The 20,065-nt window shown below is 37.2% G+C and overlaps 1 protein-coding gene across 1 annotated transcript; it reads right to left on the reverse strand.

The window, feature by feature from the left end:
* Positions 1-12,251: 12,251 nt before the first annotated feature.
* Positions 12,252-19,409, reverse strand: snw1 (SNW domain containing 1). The gene is made up of 14 exons (XM_079255951.1): positions 19,372-19,409; positions 18,738-18,891; positions 18,473-18,634; positions 17,618-17,713; positions 17,016-17,122; positions 16,550-16,654; positions 16,153-16,222; positions 16,007-16,072; positions 15,753-15,869; positions 15,522-15,663; positions 14,550-14,652; positions 13,941-14,058; positions 13,550-13,713; positions 12,252-12,946 (listed from the first exon to the last, which is right to left on the reverse strand). The coding sequence occupies exons 1-14, from the start codon at positions 19,383-19,385 to the stop codon at positions 12,745-12,747; spliced, it is 1,620 nt and encodes a 539-aa protein (XP_079112077.1). The 5' UTR covers positions 19,386-19,409; the 3' UTR covers positions 12,252-12,744.
* Between the last annotated feature and the right edge of the window lie 656 nt (positions 19,410-20,065).

The following is a 20,065-nucleotide window of genomic DNA, read 5'->3' on the forward strand; positions in this document are numbered from 1 at the left end:
TTTTTTTATGCCAAATGAATAACATTTCCAAATTCTCTGCGTTTATTTATTTTTTCAGATGTAAAATGTTTTTAAAAGTAATATTAAAATACTTACTTTGCGAAACATTGTGACTACAGTACCTATGTTTTTTCCTCTCTTGTCCATTTTTCCCCACACACAGTTTTCTTGGTCCTCTGCTACTCGAATTTCGGAGCAGTGTAAGACCTCTTACCTCACTTAACCTTCTCTGCTATACGTCACTTTCTCCACGGCGTGGGACGTCCGGAGGCCAAGCCCATGGAGCTAACCTAGAGTAACCTTTGCCCAAGCCAGCTGAGCAACCTTTTCCAGTGACGCTGCAACTCACCTGAGCTAGGAAGACAGATAGCAAGTGTAGTCGTCAAGGTGTCTCTCATGAGGAAAATAAAGATATGGAAGTAGGCTGTGGGAAAGGATGAATTAACAGCCAATTTATTTACATTTCATTGCGTAAAAATGATATTTAACACCCTAAAAATGGCTGCTTTTTGTCTTAATGTGTGGGTGTGGCTTTTCAATTAAATATATCATGTCGATTTACATCCCATACAATAGTATTTTACATGCCCTTCTTGTGATAGACCTTTCCTAAAAAGCATAAATAAAAGAAAAGAAAACAAAAAGAAATGTTTGGCCCAAATATGGCATAAATGCATTTTTGTTTGGCCAAAATTTGGCTGCCAAAACTCAACCACATGACCACCACATCTGGCTAATAATGAAATAGACATAATCTATGTTTACGCAAGCTTTCTTTGTAAGGACCACTTAGCCCAAGAAATAATTGCCACAATCTACATCCAGACCAACATTTGTCATCTGGACCACATGTGGTCCACAGGATACTTACCCTAATCCAAGCCAGGGTGGCAACTGACATCTGACCCACTCCCGGCCAGTACAACACTGGCCAGTACCACAGAGCCATAATTGTTAAAAGTAGCTGAGATTTGACCCAAACATGTCCGTTTTCTGTTTTTATTGGATCCCTCTTGGGCTTTATAAAAACCATGAAGTTAGTCATATTGTGTCCTATAGAATCTATAACTCTGGACATCACCCTCTTTCATCAAAGCATTTCAATTCATTACTGACACGCTGCTTATGTGTTTATTATTTAACAGAGAATATTTCCCAAACTTCATAGTACACCTCACATCAGAGGCTTGTGATCACTGATATTTTGGGTACACAGATAAGAAAAGTACCCCTGCAGTGTGAAACTGCAGGAACAACAGAATTTCCTGGAATTGAGGCCAGGGTTTTGGATTGGACCTGTAAGTTGTTCTTCCTGTCCTCTTCCTGTTTGTGAAATGTGTTCTGGTGAAACGTGCCTACTAGCACAGGCCCTTCTGTGTTGTTCTATGTGTTTCTGTGATGGTGTGATTGTTTGTAAGGCTGCAATATCCTCCCCACATTATTTGCATGTATTTGTTTGTCGGCAAATCATTTTCATGTGTAAAAAGTGAACGTTCTCTGCAGGCAGTGAAATCAACTCTACATTTCCAAAAAAGCAGTTTCTCCTGCCACCCTTCTAGATGGCACTGTGGAGCTGCAGAAAGGGTGAGCCTCTTTTAACTGAATTGCAATCCGACAAGGTTACATTGGTGCAAAGGATAATAGTTCAGTATAAAGTAGGATTGGTGTCACATTCATGATTAAGACGATGACGATAACATCTGATAATTTGATTCTCTAATCAATTTTAAACCCCCCTCTCAAGGTTTTAACCTTGAGTTTGGGAATGAAACATCAGTCTGGTTAGCTCTTACCAGTGCACACAGAGGCTGTTAATAACCTATCTATTCCCAAACTGATAGAGCTGATAAGGTTCCAGTTAATACAACACTAAATAGAGGGTAAAAGACAGAAGGGACACAATCTAATTGATACATACACTGCAATCAGCTTCAACAAACATAATTCATTCAGATGAGACAAATTTATAATAACATAAAAAGCACAGGCAATTTATTTGTTCATGGATTCATTTAAGGACACTTTGCTACTATGTTTCTGTTTGCTATGTTCAGTTATGTTTGCTTGTAGTTAATATGCAGTCCTTTCAGGAGATTTTATCTTAAATTGAACAAGGGTTTATGAGATCAGATGAAGTGACAAGGGATTAATTCCTCATATAATCCTAACAGCCTGTATTACCTGGTTTTATCTAGTTTTATTTATGTTATGAATAAGAAATAACTAAGGAAGCAATAAACCAACATATGTCAGTATCAGTATATGTGTATAGTTTTTATGTGTATGTGTGTTTATGTGTATATTTGTGCATGTGCAATTCCAAATGTACACGCAATAAGGCATTTTAAAATCTGAGTTTATATGAAATCAACCCATGTTGATTTTTGGACTTTTTTGTTGGTGTTAGATTTTATTTTATTTTTTTTGTATTTTTTGTCATAGGACTATGGATAGAAATGAGCATTTTGCTAAATCTCGTATATTTACAGCTATTTTTTCCTGTTCATTAATGCACTGTCACATTCAAATAAATTTAACAATTTATTAATCTTTCAGCAACATGCTAGTTTTAAATCCCTATTTAAACAGAGGATATAGCACATTTAAGCTTGACATGATTTGTACGGTTGTTTTAGTAACATTTGAACAAAAAGTTGCATTACAGCCAAGTATATAATGCCAACTACAGCTGGCAGTCTTTTGGATTTTGTGTGTATATTTTCTCTGTGAGGGAAAAAAGTGCTCCAATTTGCAGAGGACTGCAGTCTGTTAGTTTATCAAGGAAAGAAACAACCTTCACACTGAAAACAAAACAAAAATGCCAATTAAATTCCAGTAGGATGTAAAGAAGTCTGCAATCCCGAAACTACAGAATGATGAAGATGGCTCAGGTTCTGGTGGATATCCTTTTTAAATTCGGTATATTCAAGCTTGTGATTAGTCTTTGTAACTACTACTAACATTATCCCAAATGAAATCTCAGTAATATGCTCTTGTGCTTTGAAGCTTTAATTTTTTATGTTTCAAGGAGTTCATTTGATTATTCTTATGTAACACACTGTCCAGGACTACTCTGTGCCTAATTGAAAATTTTTCTTCTCATATCTAATTTATTTTTCACAAGCTTTTATATTTTATGAATTATTCAGGTCCCCTAATGCTAAAAGTGGAGTGTAATTTTACTCCCCCTCTTTTTTTTTTAAGAAGAACTTTTTTGTTCATCGTTTTTCTACTGAAAATCTTATTCTTTATATCGAGTAGCCGATAGAAATTAACACTCCCCCATTAAACTATTTTCATTAAAGAGAAGACTGCTTTCTTATACGTTTAAAAAAACTATTTCCACATATATTTGAGGTGGAAGTGGAACTAAAAAATTAGCTCATGATGTTCTTTTCAGTAAAATATTTAACGTTGAATTAATGCCACATGGATGTCTTTGTTTTTTAATTAAATAAATAAATAACTTAAAAATCTCTTTTTTATTTAAAACAAAACATAAATATTTTTCTGGCCCAAATTAAAAGATAACTTTGTTAAAACCAAAGACAATGGAGCACTTTTAAGTTGACTATCTTAGCCAAGTGACTGATTTTCAGTCTTCTTTCGAGGGCTAAAATACATCCTTGGCTAAATGCTAGCATTAGCCGTCTCTACAAAAAACAATTAAAGGCAGAAAAAAATTAAGCAGAAAACAACATGAAGCTAAAGGGTCATTTGTTCTAATCAAGTACGTTTTAAATTTGATACTTTAGCAAAGCTATGACACATCAGATTTAGCAGGTGAAATAAGAACACCTTGTTTGGCTAATTATGTTATAAGCATAATAAGCTCCCTGCACACTATCTGAATGCTAATACTTTGCACTTTTAGCCTCTAAGCTAAACAAAATAAGTAGAAAACACTACATAAAGCTAAATATATATTTACTTGATCAAACACAACGAGGTAGATTTAAATTTAATTCTTTACTAATTTGTAATAGTTACAACATAACATCGTTGAAAGAAGCATAGCTTGCCAGGATTACAAATGCTGTAACCACGATGAAGTGGCAGCACACTGGAGTGGATTGCTAAAACTTAACATTCACAGCTTTTTGGGAAAATAAAATTAAGCATTAAATACAAACTTCAGTACCTATGTACTAGCAAAATGCCCATTTCTAGATGCAGAGCAACATTAGCATTCATTCGCAGTCATGTTCCAAAGTGTGTCTGAAATGTTTTGTCCTCTTTTGAATCCTCTTAAAAAAGTTAATGACTCTGTTATTTTAATATTAAGTTATTTTTCCAGGTCATGTTGTCATGATGCCCTGCGATGGACTGGCGAGCTGTCCAGGGTGTACCCTGCCTGTTGCCCAAAGCCGGCTGGGATAGGCTCCAGCTTCCCCGCGACCCTGAATTGGAATAAGCGGTTCGGAAAATGAATGAATGAATGAATGAATGTTGTCATGATGTGGTGGTTTGTGTTAATTCAGATTTCCTGTTTTATTTTGTAGTTTTTCCTGTTTGGTTCGCTTGTTTTTTTTTTTTTTTTAGCTTTATTGATTTCCTGTTCATTGAGTTCACCTGGTCTTGTTTCAGTTTATTCCGTACACCTGTTTCTTGTTTGGTTCCCCAGTGTATTTATACCCCTCAGTTTTAGTTCTTAGTTGCTGGATCATTTTGTTGTGCTAGTTTGTTTGTTGTAGTCCCTGGAGATCCTTGGTTAAAATAAATCTACTAAAATCTGCATCCCTCATCTCTGCGTTTGGGTCCACACCTACACCTTCCTCACCGCCACCCCTTGACACACGTATTAGTGATGACCCATCTTTGGTCTTGCACCTGTCACTATTACATGCGGATCATGTTAAGCTGCATGATGAAAATAAATGGAAGAACACACAAATTAACAATAATGAGAGTAAATTTAACTGTTAAAAGATCACAATTATCCTACATGATGATCTATTATGCAATTCAGTTGTGAACTGTGACCAACCTATTTGTGTACATGGAAATTGCTTCTGAGGCACTAACATGTCTATATGCATTTCCCAATACCCAGCTATTCTAAGCTATGCTGTCTGATAAACAGTCAGAGGTTGTTTTTGGTTCATTTAATGGTCTTCCACTTCTGCTGTACTGAAATCAGCAAGGATCCTTTCACAGCATGCATTATGTCCCTAGAGTAGACAGAGAGAAGATGGTCCTACTGCAAGCATTCTCACACCGTGTGGTGAGAGGCCACAAGTATCTTCATTTTCTATGATTACTAAACAACTCTATTCACACAAACATATTTTTCAAGTGATTGTAGAAATTATAAAAACTCCTCTCCCATTGCATCATGAATCTGAATATTACCAATGAATGTAACGCCAATATGATTTCCCTGTTGGGTGAAACATTATTATAATATCATAATTGAAGTGTCTTTGTGCCACAACCGATGCACTTACAGGAATATTCAAATGGATGCTATCTGTTGCAGTTTCCCTGCTTTGATGTGATCTAATGAAATCATCAGGAGAATCAATTTCTCCTCCTATTCCCCTGACAGCCTATTAAGACCCATCGCTACAGGGAGTCTTGGCAAGCAGCCATTTTTCATCCTTCACTGGCATCTAAATGCGGTAAATAACAAATGATGAAATCACAATAGTACACAAGTAACCATGTAAATGAGTTTTGACAAGTACAATTGCAAGATATTGTGCTTATGATCAGTGTATTTGGATGTTGAGTCCTTATCAATGGCCCATTCCAGCTCTCTGGAAGTTCCTCTATTGTTTTTAAATTACTTTTACAAGGTTTTAATCACTGTTTGCAACATTGCACATGGTCGAGTGAAGTTAAAGTGTAGACATTAAAGATAAACGCAGTGATTACATAATACAAAATGAAAACTGCATCATCGACATGACAAATACTGCTGTATCCCACACTCCTGTGCAAGGCGTTCCCTCTGCCACTTTTCTTAAACAAAGACATTGACAGAGGCATCAATCAGGTCATGAACTTAAAAATCCCAAAGGAGTCATGCCACACTGTCACCACAGTTTAACAGGCCCTTTTGGCAGTATGAAACAGGGAAGCTGAATTCTTACTGACAAAACCATTAGTGCTTGTTACACCTGCCTAATCTTACTCATTTTTAAGATCATCCATTTTGGAAGCCACTCGGGAGAGGACATATTCTTCTCTCCAGGAATCAAGTAAGGCAGACAGATTGACAGGCAGACTATTTCACGGAGCGCAGTAGAGTTTGTCCAGCTCTTGACTTTCAGTATAATGATGAATGAGTTCCGGCTCTGCATATGCACAGGTGAGGAACTAATGATGAAAAAGTGCCTGGGTGACATTGGAGAGACAGGTTAGTCAGGTGTGTACTGCTAGTGCTGAATCTAAGTTTGACTGATTTAATTGACTGATTCTGACACCGTATCCTGTTTTCACACAAGAAATTCACACTATAAGTCCGAACAATCAGTAGATTGTAGTTTTAAAAAAAAAATGTTTTTATATAAATGCTTGCCATTTTTTTCTTTTACTGGCTACTTTCTAACTTTAACCTGGAAACTAAATCCATAACAAGTAGCTATATGAGAGTGAAATGCTCTGTAGCTGTGAAGAATTGCAAAGTTGGGAAATAACTTGGGTGTTGGTTGAGCTCTGTGTGGCTATGAGAAAATATGTCAGGACTTTTAAAGTGGGAATCAATCAATCCCAGCTGATTTTTTAAATAAAATCTACACGTTATATCCTAGGAGAGAAGGATGCTATTCATTCATTCGTTCATTCATTTGTTTGTTCATTCAATCATTCATTCATTTTCTTTACCACTTAGTCCAATTCATTCATGGGATACACCCTGGACAGGTCGCCAGTCAGGGATAAAGCTGAAAATGTTTACAAAAGCTTTATCTGATAACATTTCAAATATTTTGCTGTATCTATGCTAATAAAGTGCATTTTTCTTGTCCAGTAGTTTCCTTATGAAGCTGACTGAGCTGTTCATTCAAAGAAAAGTTAAATAGTAACATTACTCACTAGTTTCTGTGACTCATTTGAATTAAAAAGCAAACAAAGAATACTCCCAAATTATTAAAAGAAAAGAACGCAAAACTCTACAAATTGAGCTGTGAAATATCTCTGTGGATAGAAGTATCTTCCCTACAGATACCTGTCAAAGTGCTCTTAGTTTGGAGCCAGAAATGCAAACCTTGAGGGGTATCCAGGCTAATGTGAAAGCAATTCGGAAGTCAATCTTTCCCCATCGATGGAAACCCAAAGCCAAAAAATTTCATAGCATTTGAGCAATCTTAGTGTTATACTGTCACGTCCGTATGTTTTTGTGTTGATAAAATGTTTGTACAGTGGAATAATGTACCCATTTTTCTACTACCTCCAATGGGCTTAAGTTTTTCAACCCTCACACAAACAGTTTTAGCACTAATTCACCAGCCAGTCAAAACACTAAAAATATTTTTAAGTAGGCTATTATGCTGCGTTCAGTTTGCACTCGGAAGGAGGATTTTCTATGTTCCCAGCTGGAAATGTAAAATGAATGCCTTCTGAAGTTGGAAATTTGATTCAGAAAGTTGGAGCTGACCCACCAACCCCAAAATAAAGATGGCTGCCCAACAAATCAACATTGATTGAAACCAGGAATAAAAATACATTTATGTCAAAATGTACGTAGTTAATTGTACATAAATTGGAGTTAAAGGTTGAGCTTTGTAACTTCTACACAGAGATTAAGCTTAAAAAATTTGTGCATGTCTATCCATTCATCTATCCGTTCATCTGTCCGTTCATCCGCCCATTCATCCATCTGTCCATCCATCCATCCATCCATCCATTTTCTTAACCAATAGTCCAATTAAGGGAAACTTGAGCAGATTCTTTTGAATGCATGTCCAAAACACCAAATGAAAGTGCTGGATGTGGTCTCTCTGTTGACATTATGTTCTGTTGCAAATGTTTGTATGCCAAGTTTTCTGACTTTGTTAATGTAAATGCTCTCAACTTGGTTATGACATTCCCGTTCTGACTTCCGACAGCACTGGCACGGTCAGACTACAAAAAACAACAGCAACAAAAAACAATAACCTTTTCAAACTAGTCTATTTACAACCTAAACTAATTAACTTTAGCACCACGACTTTAGTGAACAGCCATGATGTTGTGTGCTAATAATCAGTGAATTTGACATTGGGTACACAATTTACATTCCTTACATCACAGTGGGTATTTTGACATCTGAAAACACTGCCTTAAACCTCTCCCCACCCACCCCCCTGAGGAGATATAGGAATTCTTTTTGGCCGCCAACTTCGACAGGTCAACAGCAGCAGTAGCAAAATTTATCACCAAACTTATTGCTTCACTGCCACTGGACAGAGAAATGAAGGTGAAATATCACAAAAGGCATCTGAAAATAAACCAAGCTATCCTCCTGGAAGTCTGCAGTGTGGAAAGATGTGCTGCAACAACTCAATATACTTTATTATTTTTGGGTTTGTTTGCTTGTAGAGCAGAGATAAGGAGTTATCCATCATGGCCTCCGTCGGAGACCTGAAGATTCCATTATGGCCCGAACAATATGTCCAAGGTTTACATCGAACAGCACACAAAAGCAATGCCAAAGAACCAATTTCCTCTTACCTTCATGAATAAAGAATCTCATTCATCTTCTTCCGTGTGCATTTATAAAGGCAGACAACAGCAGAGAGGAGGCCCATTATCAGGCTGTCTTCAGCAGTTCTGTTACAAAATGAGCACAAACGCAGACTGATGGAGGCCCGTCTTCTCTGCTGTTTTAAGCCAGGAAATCCACTAAATGGAGAAGCTTGGATTGATTTTGTTGACTTTTGGACTCTTACCAATCTCCTTGAGTACTGCAAGAACTTTTTTTAGATGTATATCTAATCATGTGCAACTATCAGGGTCCCTTTATGATTCAGTTACACTGGTCCTATCACAGCAGGCACCAAAAACCAACAAACAGCGGAATACTACACCAGGTCATGTCCTATCTTATTTCTTTCATTTAGATGTATTGAAAAGGGGTTGGGGGTGGGGGACTCTTTGAGTCACATGTTTTAAGTTGAAAAGCGCTTCATAAATAAAGTTTGATTGATTGATTGATTAAAAAAACAAAGAAAAAAAAAGACAGAAATCTTGGGTGGAAGTGAAATCTAAAAAGAAAATTTTTTCTGCACAGTTTTATGGTTTGGTGTTTAGCCTGTTTTCTCAGAAACACAGAAAAAATTAGGACAAAATACAATATTTTTGCCCCATGCTGATTAAGAAGCATGTCAGCTGTTGTGCACAGCTATAGGTCACTGCTGAATCACTTCAGAGCCACTAAGCTTCAGCCGAGTGAAGATGTTTTGTTTTTAACCAGGCTCCTCATTTGAAAGACGGAAGGCAGAGAGAAGTCCGACTGCTTCAAAGTGTTTCTCATTTGGCCCAACGGGTGGTGAGAGCTGCGTCGACTCTGATCATTGACGGTGAAAAGAATGAATTTCGAGCTATAATCTGTTTTACTTCCATTCGTTCATGCTCTGCTGCAGACTAGTGCATTTACATTCATCACTAGCATCTCCTTACAGCAGTTTGAATGGCTGGACACCATTCCTACAGTGAATCCAAGTTAAGAAGAAAATCCCAGACATTTTGAAAAGATGACAAACTTGTCTCCTGACAGAGTAACAGAAAAGCTAATATGCTGTTCTGGGGACTTGTGCATCATTGGGAAGGTCTTTAAAATAAATTAATAAATCTTTCATGATCATTGCTAAGCTCATATATTAAGGGTGATGAACAATACATATGTGGTAAACAACTCTGGCTTTAAACACAGAGTTGTGCAGAAATTGTGAAGATTACAGGGTCACTTAGTTCAATTTGGCTGAAATTATTTCTGGTTTAGAGTAAGAATCATATTTTTTCTTCAGTATCACCTAACATTTATTGCTGTTAATTAGTCCATCAGTTCACACAGCCTGCACTGCTGCACATTTTACATCTGCTTTGTTTAATGCAACCAAATACAGTCCAAGACTTCTTGTTTGATCCTATTCTTTTGTTTATATCTACTCAACAAGCTCATCAGGGGAGCTGGCTCTGTCCTGGGAATGGAGCTACAATCCTTAGAAGAGGAGTCTGACCACACTGGTCTTCCTTTAGACTGAGAGCACCAAGGTGCTCCACAGAACGCCACAGGAAGTCTTTCCTGCATGTAGCTATCAACCTTTACAAGTCCTCCCCTTCCTCCACATAGGACAGTACCAGTAGATTAAGTGCCACAACAGACACTTTAAGATCTCTTCATCGCACCTTACCTACTGTTAAACTGCACATTGTATCCATATGTCATATATAATCTTTTATACTCTATATTTATCCTTTTTTTTTTTTTTTTTAAGTTTCCCAGATTACTTCTTTCTCTTTGTATATTTTTATTGTTTTTTTACTGTATGGTAACCCTGCACAACAATTTGCTGCAGGTTTAATAAAGTTCTTATCTTATCTTATTTAGACAAATGATTATTTCATATTTCATGAGACGTGAACTCAACATGCTGAACATATTTCCGTTTTCATAGTATACCACAGGAACTCTGCTGCATCTCGTCTAACTGAATCATGGTATGGAGAGAAGAGATGGACATATTGACACTCTTAAGTCACAACTTTGACATCTGCCAGTCAGAATCTCAGATTCAGTTCTGTTTTTAATGTCAAGATGTCACTGTGCTAATACAAAACACAGTATTTGTTTCACATCTGAGTTTCAAGCAGTGACATTACATGTCAAGCCCAGCTAGTTTAGCTCTTTCATAGCTTCCATGTCACATGATCAAGGCAGCCAATCAGATAAGTTTGTCAGCATTAGTGATGACTTTAATGTAGGTGCTGAACATTGGTTAATTATATTCAATTTAAGAGAATTAAAAAAAAATAATTTTAGTATATTCAAAAGATTTTTATTCGTAATGACTGTACTCTGTATTTTACACTCTTTGCAACAAAAATATTAAAGCATACTGCACAGTTGTATGAGCGGGGCAATAATGACCTGTATTGGAGCATAAGTTAATGGTATCGTACAAACTTACTGTAGACATTTAAAAAAAAAAAAAAAAAATCTAACATCTTTAGAGCAGTTTGGGTGGGTGGGTGATGCACATCAAACTAACATCCACATAAACGCAACATCTCAGTTTCCCCATAAATTATTTAAGAAGACTGACACGATCAACCTTATTCACACCATCTGGGGTTTTAAGGTGTACTTTTAGTTTAATGCAACTTACTGGAGCAGAGCTGGGTCCTTCTGAAACGCAGGCGACACTCAACTTGACACTGCCTGAACAGATCATGTGTTGACAGTGTACTCATGCAGTGGCAGTGACATGCTGTCCACGCTTCGCCTCCTGAGCAGACACAGCTTGAAGCTATAATATCTCAGAAGCTGGTGAAAGAATAAAAAAAAAAAAAAAAAAAAAAAAAAAAGGAAAGCCAATAAAACACTGCAGTCAAGTCCAGAGCACTGCACGAACACAGAAAACTACAAACACTGCCACTGAAGAAAGCATAAATCTTGTGCATGTAACAACTGTCTGGGCCCTACTGAGGCATGACTGAAGGATGGCTGCGTGCAGACTTTACAGCCTGCTGGCCTGTGTAATGCCATGGTGATTATTTTCCAAAGCATGGGAAAATAAAACTGTCAGGCTGCATAAATCAAAATTAATTGTAATTAATTAAACCAGCACCAGAGTAATCATCGCACAAATCGCAGGACCACTTTCTAAAACAAAAAAAAAAAAGTGCAACTACTCCGGCTTTGTAATTGATGGCTTTTCTGAACGCACTTCAGGCATTTAATCATCCGTTTTAATGGGCTGCATTACTCAGGAAATAATTGAAGTAATAGGAATCTACAAAGAGCAAACTACAACTGCAAAACTGATGAATTCTCCACTATGTAATAACTTTTAAGCAACTCATGGACTGGAAAAACTGCAGACTCAAAATTCAGGCTGAATAAATACAAGTTTGTTTGTTCAATAAAAATATGCATTCAATAAAGACACAATATGAAATGAATTCTACTTTTAATAATGTACAAGATACATAAAGCTGGTCTGCTTTGCATCCTCAAGGTAAGTTTGTGACACTGTACAAATTCTATGCAGCGTTAAAAGAAAAACACCGGGGTTTAAATGCACACAAAAAGAATGGAGAGGGTGCAATTAAGGAAAGATGTTAAAACAAAATCCCACAAAAATATGTTTTTTGTGGTTAATTTGTAACTTCATTACAAATTAACGTATAAAAAAGAAAAAAAAAAAAAACAAACCCAAAGAAAAACAACCTAACAACTAGGCCACATCTGTCATGTCACTGGCTGCACTGTACACACTAATGAATATTTTACACATTATCATTTTAACCCCAATTTATAGCATGCTCGGCTCAACACGTGAATTTCAATATATATTAAAAGAGCCAAGTAAGTGACAAATGTGAGAAAACCAAAACGGGGTAAACAAAAGGGGGAGAAAACTGAATTTCACACAATCTTTCATCATCAATCTCACTGAATGTCGGCAAAAGTCCCTCAAGTTTTCCTGACAGACGTATTTTACAAGTTCACTCAGCCACAGAGAAGGTAAGAAAACTACCCTCCCATCATCTAATAGTTCATCAGCTGTTAAACGTAGACTGTGCGTCCTGCTGCTCTCACTCCTTCCTGCGTTTCTTGTCGTGATAGTCGTCCTTGGAGCGGTTGCTGGTGGATGGCCTCTTTGAACTGCCGCCGTGCTGCTTGGCTTGCTCCAAGAACTTGTCCAGACCGAAGGGATCTTCATCCTTCTCAAACTGGACTGGCCCTTCACGCCTCTGACCATGGTCAGCCCCGGAGAACTCTTTGTCTGGAGCAAACCTGACAAATGGAAAGAAAAAGATTTCCTGCTACTTCCTACTTCAGTGGATTTACGATCTTGCATAAGAGTATCAAAAGCTCTGAGTGTTTGAGAATTTGCCGCAGAACTAAAACAAAAAATGTGTAATGTATACTTGATTAAATTAAACTGATTAAGGGAACGAAAAGAGAAATATCTTGGGTTTGTACTCTGCAATGTAATTAAAATCAGTTTAGCTGCAAATGCTTTTTCTAAAAAGCCTTATTAATGGTCTTTTATAAGTTGTATTAAACACAATAACTATTTTTATTTCACTGACTGAAATATGCTTATAAATTACAATAACATTCTGAAACTAAATGAAGATATTTTTTTAAATCTTGCCCTGATTTTAATAAAAAACCCTTAGCTTTAGCATAAGCCCGTTAAATAAATATGCATCTTCTCCCCTCTGCAGCGTTTTATCTGTTGGTATTTGCTGCACTGAGTTTCATCACAACACTGGAAAAAGTTTCTGAATTAAATTCTTCTTGTTAAAAAAATCAGGTAAGGCAGCCAGTAGGTATACATCACTGTGAAAATACACATGAATTTTACTAAAGACACGATAATAAAAGCAATACCTGTTGTTCCGCATAAATGAGTCCAGGTCATCTGCATAGGCATCTTTGTCGGTGTTCTTGGTGGGCCTGTAAATGTTAGCGCCCATATCTCTGCCGCTGCGGAAAGGCTGATCGTACACATTGTACGTTTCATCTTCACCGCCAGCAAAGCCACTGTCCATACCCTGAAGAAACGACAAAAGGAAGGCCGAGTTTTACTCAATTCTTGAAGTAAAAAATACAACTGAACACCTTTTTGCGTTTGCATTTGTTAACCTAGTCTTGTTCTTTTTATTTTACAAAGTGAAACATTGGAGATGTAAGTGCAGAACACCTTTTTCTCCTCCTAAAACCTCCAAACATCTCCCAAATGGGCACCACTGCATTATAGCAGGACTGAAAACATCCTGACCTTGTTCTGATTGAAGAGCCGCTGGTCATACTGGGCCTCGCTCGAGGAACGAGGGTTGGGTTTTCCCAGAGCAATGAGCTCACTGATGTCTCTGTCCTGATCTCTCTGGAGCTTCGACCTGGAGCAGATGACACAAAAAGAATTCAGCAATGAGATTAAAAAGAAAAAGAAAAAGAAAAAGTACATTCATTCTGGACTTAAAGCTTTAATAAATGCTTAAATATGTTTGTGCATTAAATCAGTCATTTTCCCCCAGTGTACTTAGTGACTTTAAGATTTTGTTTGTACTTAAACACCCTCCTCAAAGTGAAGCGAAAGTCATTTTCAAATAACAAGGTTTCTACTCTGACAACTGGAATTGTGACTGTAATGAGTTCTCACTCCCCCCATTTCTCCAAGGACTCCCAAACCCATCAAGTGACAATTCGACAGTGCCTACAGAGACTTCATCATTCAATCACACATGTGAAGACGTTCACAGACAAAGAGCTACTTTAGCATTCTGCTGAATCCTGCTGTGACTATTTAATATAACTTCTACCCACATAAGTGATTAGAGAGGAGTAGGTGAGTTCACATGTGGTGTGTTTTTAAGTGTGCGTCCCACACCTCTTATCAGGAGCTGCTCTGGAAATATTTCTTTCATGCTGTCTGTCTTTCCTCCTGTCCTGGCGGATCACGTCACGATCCCTGGCTTCGCTGTCCTCACCACCTGCCACACGAGAGCGGGGGATGGTGGATGGATGAGAATAGGGACAAGATGGAGTAAAGGATCAGGAGGCACAGAAATATAGAGGGGAAAAAAAAGGTGAAAATGGAATAGTATCAGAATACAAGAAATATAAAGTAGAAGACTAATAGACAGCAGATGACAGGAAGATATGTGAGACAATACACTGCCAGGCTAATTAGCATATTTATTATGGATAATATAAAAACTAAATAAAAACAAGTAGATTAATCATTTTTTTATAGTTTCAGTCAAAGTGCTGCATCAAAATGATCAGTCAAAAGTGAAGAAGACATACAAAGCTGACTTCTTTTTTCCCTAAATATTAACTCATTAGCTGCCAAAGATGTCTTTTGGGCTCTCGCGGTTTCTGTGCGTGGAAAAACAATTTTTGGAGGGGAAAAGACAACTCCAAAATGCACCCCTCGAGCATGCATCCAACATGCTGTGAATGTACTCCAACTGTGCACCCTGAAGGTGCCCCAACGCGTGCACACAGCCAAATCAGTCCTTCACATTCTGCAGTGTGGGAGCCAAAATGCTACAAAATGTGCAGGGCTCTTCGCAACAACAATACCCAGCAGCCAGAGTAAAAAAACAAAAAAACAAAAAACAAAACAAGAACTGTTGGGATGCGTTTCTTCACAGTTTACTGTGCACATAAACAGCATGAAAAATGTCACTTCTTATGGCACTCGTGTTGCAGATTTTGATCCAGCAACGGCAGAGATAACAGTCTGCTCTACTGGCACAAACAAGCCTGCACAGTTATATCTCACACACAGATTTCTGAATATTAACAAAGCAGAAATGTAACCTTTTCCTTCTTGGCTCTTTCATTCGGGACTCACCTTTGTCACCGTGGCTTTTGATCCCTGCCCTATGGTCTCGAGCCATTTGAGCCAGCTCCCTGAGTTTCTCTTCTTTCTTTTCCTTCTCCTTTTGAGCCATCTTCTTCTCCACCTGGGCTCGCATCTCCACCGCCTCTCTGGCCTAAAAACACAAAGGCAGTGTTCAGATTCATGTACAACCAGTATATTTCAAACTGTACAGCATTTCAACCCCCCCCCCCAACATGTTACCTTTCTGTCCGCAATATAAAGGGCCTCGGCCAGCTTGGCAAAGTTCTCATTGATGTGAACTGTTTGCAGACCCCTTCCATCAGCAGCCAGACGTTTGTCAAGAGGGATGGTGTAACCCTGAAACAAATCAAGCACAAGCAAAAGAAGTGAGCAAAAACAAAACAAGATTTCAATGCATTTCTGTGTATAAAGCCAAAATCCTGCAAAAACAACTTACAATGTCTAATTAACAGCCAAGTCTGATGTGAGATTACCTTAGCGTTCTTCCAGTTGGAGATGCATGGAGGAATCTTCCACTCCTGCTGCTCCTTGACTGTCATCTACAACAATGTGACAAAATATTAGACACACAAGAAAGTCAGCTTTGATCTAATATCCAACTTGAGAGGGCCAACGCTACCTTTCTGCTTGGAGAATGCATTACAGGAGCAGGGGGAGAAGGTGGTCCTCGAGGAATCTTCTTATTAATTCTGAAACACACAGTTATCCTCATGACATTAAATGGCCTTTATGAATGAAATATTAACAACCCGTATGTAAACTTTATATGTATTGGGGGGGAAAAAAAAAAAGAAAAAAAGAAAAGGATGAAAAAGGTACAACACTATTTTTTTTTTTTTTTTTTTTTAAATGACCTTAAAATTTTTAAGTGATTCTTTTTGTTACATCTGGGCTTCAGAAGATTTCATTTGCCCATGTCTTTGTGGTTAATTAATATTAACATAACAGAAATATTTGTAAATCCTTTCCACAGAATAAAACAAAAGTGTTCTAGTGATGGAAACGTGTTCACTTACTTAAAGCGAGGAGGCTCCATGGGGTCTTTCTGCATTTCCACCATACGGATCACCCTCTGTTTGGCTCCAGAATTAAAAGCCACTCCCTGCTGGGAGGGGGTGTATCTGAAAAGAAACAGAGAAAGAAGAAATATATTATCAATGCATCTCTGTTTTCAACCACATATACAAATGCAGGCAAAAGCAGCATTTGTCTGTGCAAATTTAACACATTTCAAGTAGTTTCAGATGGTTTTTAAACAAAGAAACTTGGTGTCTTAAACAGTTATCTGACCTAAGGGAGATCAATGCTGTTTGGATGAAAGGAACATCAACATTTTGCAGTCTGAGATGTTAAAAAGCTGGTAACAATATAATGCAAGCCTTCAATAAAAACTGTTTTTCTACATTTCTACTCCCAACTGCCTTGCTGACTTAGTTTAGGAAAAATAGTTTTCTTTGATAATTTTCCAGCTGAACTCCATACCTGATGTACTGTGCAGGAGCTTGCTTATCTGCAGCTCTTACAGGCATGGCAGCAGCAATCTTCTGAGACACCTGCTTTTCCAGTGCAGCGCGAGTCTTCTCTGTCAGCTACAAAGATAACATAAAACTGAACATTATAAACTATGAACAATTAATCCAGGCGACTGGTAAACATAAGTCAGCTCAAAAGAAAAGAAGCAGCTTAAAAATCAGTGTGTCAGGTACTGTAGCGATAAACATCTTAATGGTTTAACAAAAGGCCACTAAACATTTCTATGCTTATTAAAGACAGATGTGTTCTTGGCTATTACAGACAGATAAGAATTTCATACAGAATTAAATACAGTTACATATAAGACTGATAATCTATGTGGAAATAAGGTCAATTGAAAAAAAGCCTCACTTAAGGTATATAATTTATCAATATTTTATAAATTCAAGCATCACCCAAGAGACTTAATGCCCCGGAAACATGGTGCAGATTATGTCGAATTACTTTAGTTAAAAAAAAAAAAAAAAAGTCTAAATAAATATATTATTTAATCTGCAAACAACTTTCTACTTGAAAGACTTGTAATGAATACCCTTTGCACAAAATATTACCTCTTGTACAGCCTCTTCATCAGGCCTCTGTAGTCCTGCGGCATCATCTTTAAGAACTTCTTTTGGAAGTAGGTCAGTGTACTTACTGAAGACCACCTATAATAATGAAACAGGACAAATGTTTAGAAACAAATCCAGAAAAAACACTCCTCTTGGAAGCACCTCAAAGAAGTTAACAAGGATATGGGTAAATGACCACACATAACCTAAAAAACTTTCTATTGACATAACTCTAAAGGTTGGACAGAATATTAGTAGCTTTACTGCTTTGTCTCAAGACAACAACTTGATAAACACTAGTATTTACTAGGGGTGTGACGATATGCTTTTGTCCCGATTCAATTCGATTCAGGATTTTTTGGGTGCCGATTTGATTTAAATTGCGATTCTCACAATTCTCCGATATTGCTGATTTTTGTAGATTAAAAACAAACAAAAAAAAAAGTAGAACAATTTTTTGCTCGCCATTTTTCTTCATTTCAATTAGGAAAAAACAACACAGTACCCAAACCATCACTCTACTGCTATAATGCCTAAAAAGACAAGTAAAAAGATCAATTAAAAAAAAAACAATAAAAATGACAAAAAATTTTAATAGTGCATACATCTTAAAAAATTTATTTTAAAATTTGTGGAGAACAAAAATCCTGATTTCCGATTAGATTTTCCCACCCCTAGTATTTACACATAATCTGGCTGTATCGTGCACAGTGCTGTTGATAAGTTTTGCAAAACTAATTTCTGAAGCGATACCACACAAATCACAACACAGAGTTCTGAAGGTTTTGCTTTGCTTTAATTGAATTTCCCTTTGGGGATTAATAAAAGTATTTTTCATTTACAGCAAAGTCATACCTTATCTTTCCCCTGTCCTTGTCTTGCGATGGCGTCATATTTAATCTTTCCTTCTGCATCCACCTGCACTGCCAGGGCATTGGATGTCCTCTTCTTCCTGCCCATCTCCAGAGGAAACTGGGCCACATGGATCTCTGGGAAAGCTCCTCCATCTCCAAAGTCCTGGACAAACAGTTAAGTTTGTAGTTATGTTTAGATTGTGTCAGGCTGACATAATGTAAAATAAAATGTAATTTGCAGAAAATGAGTTTAAGCGTGACTTTACCTCAAGTGCGCGTGGCACCCAGCCTTTTCTGTGTCCGTAAAGAGGGGGGTCTCTACGGGACGAGACCAGAGCGGTGGAGTGGGATTTCAAGGCCCGGAGCCTCTCCTCTGTCTCCAGCTGGTCTTGCGACAGCTGCGTTGGCGCCGGTAAAAAGCTTAACAAACAAGGTAAATAGACTTTTAGCGTTTTCACAACTTGGTATTTTAACCAAGAGTTATAAACAATAACTAGCATTAGCCGCTAACAACAATGATTAGCTTGACGTTAGCGGTGATAACAGCGTTGCTTGAAAGGTTATGACTCGAGTCAAACTTTAACTAATTAGTTTATAAATTGTGCAAAATCAGACCGAAGTAGATCACAACTTAAAACATGATTATATAATCGTATCCATGTGTCTCCTGACCACAGTCGCGTGATGCTAAGGTAGCTAACGCTACGTTAAGCTGACGACATTTTGCTAGCATTAGCTAATACCGTTAGCAGTAATCATTACCAACTAAAAGTAGCGGACAATGAAAGTCGATATAAAACTCTAAATGTGTTGTGTGTGCTACACAGAACCGAGTTCAGGTTATTATTTAGGAAATGCTTGGTAAATGTTAGGGAATATAGGCCCTGATGGTAGACTCACCTCGCGAGTGACATTTTTCTCTCTTCTTCTTCTTCTTCTTCTTCCTTAGCAGTGAACTGCGCATGTCCAGTGATAGACGAGGTTTAAACCGAGTAGAACATAGTAGAGTCTGTACTTCTATGGTAATGAAGTACTGAAGGTAATTGTTAAATTCGAATTATTTCAGTTTTATTGAATTAAATAAGATATCAAGTATAATATATCCTACATTTGGTTTACAGTCTAACAGTTTTCTACCTTGTTTAATGTGTTTTATTAAGTTCACGCAATTGTTATTGTTATTAATACATTATATATACATATATATATATAAAATTAAGTTCACACAAATTGTTAATAATACATTATAATATGTAATATGTACATGTGTGTGTGTATATATATATATATATATATATATATATATATATATATGTGTGTGTGTGTGTGTGTATGTATAGATATATGTATATATCTATATGTATTTATAGATATATGTATATATCTATATGTATGTATAGATATATGTATATATCTACATGTACATGGGTACAAGGAGTAATTTCTATCATCAGTCATAAGCCGTCAGAGCAACATGATTGACAATTAGATAGTTTTAAACATCAAAACCTAGGACAAAATCATACTTCCCCCTCAGGGATTAAGACCGTCTGCAGTGGTTTTGCATCGTCTGCCATGGTGAAAAAGGAGCTGA

Source organism: Telmatherina bonti (assembly GCF_933228915.1).
Source record: "Telmatherina bonti genome assembly, chromosome: 16".
NCBI classification, from domain to species: domain Eukaryota; kingdom Metazoa; phylum Chordata; class Actinopteri; order Atheriniformes; family Telmatherinidae; genus Telmatherina; species Telmatherina bonti.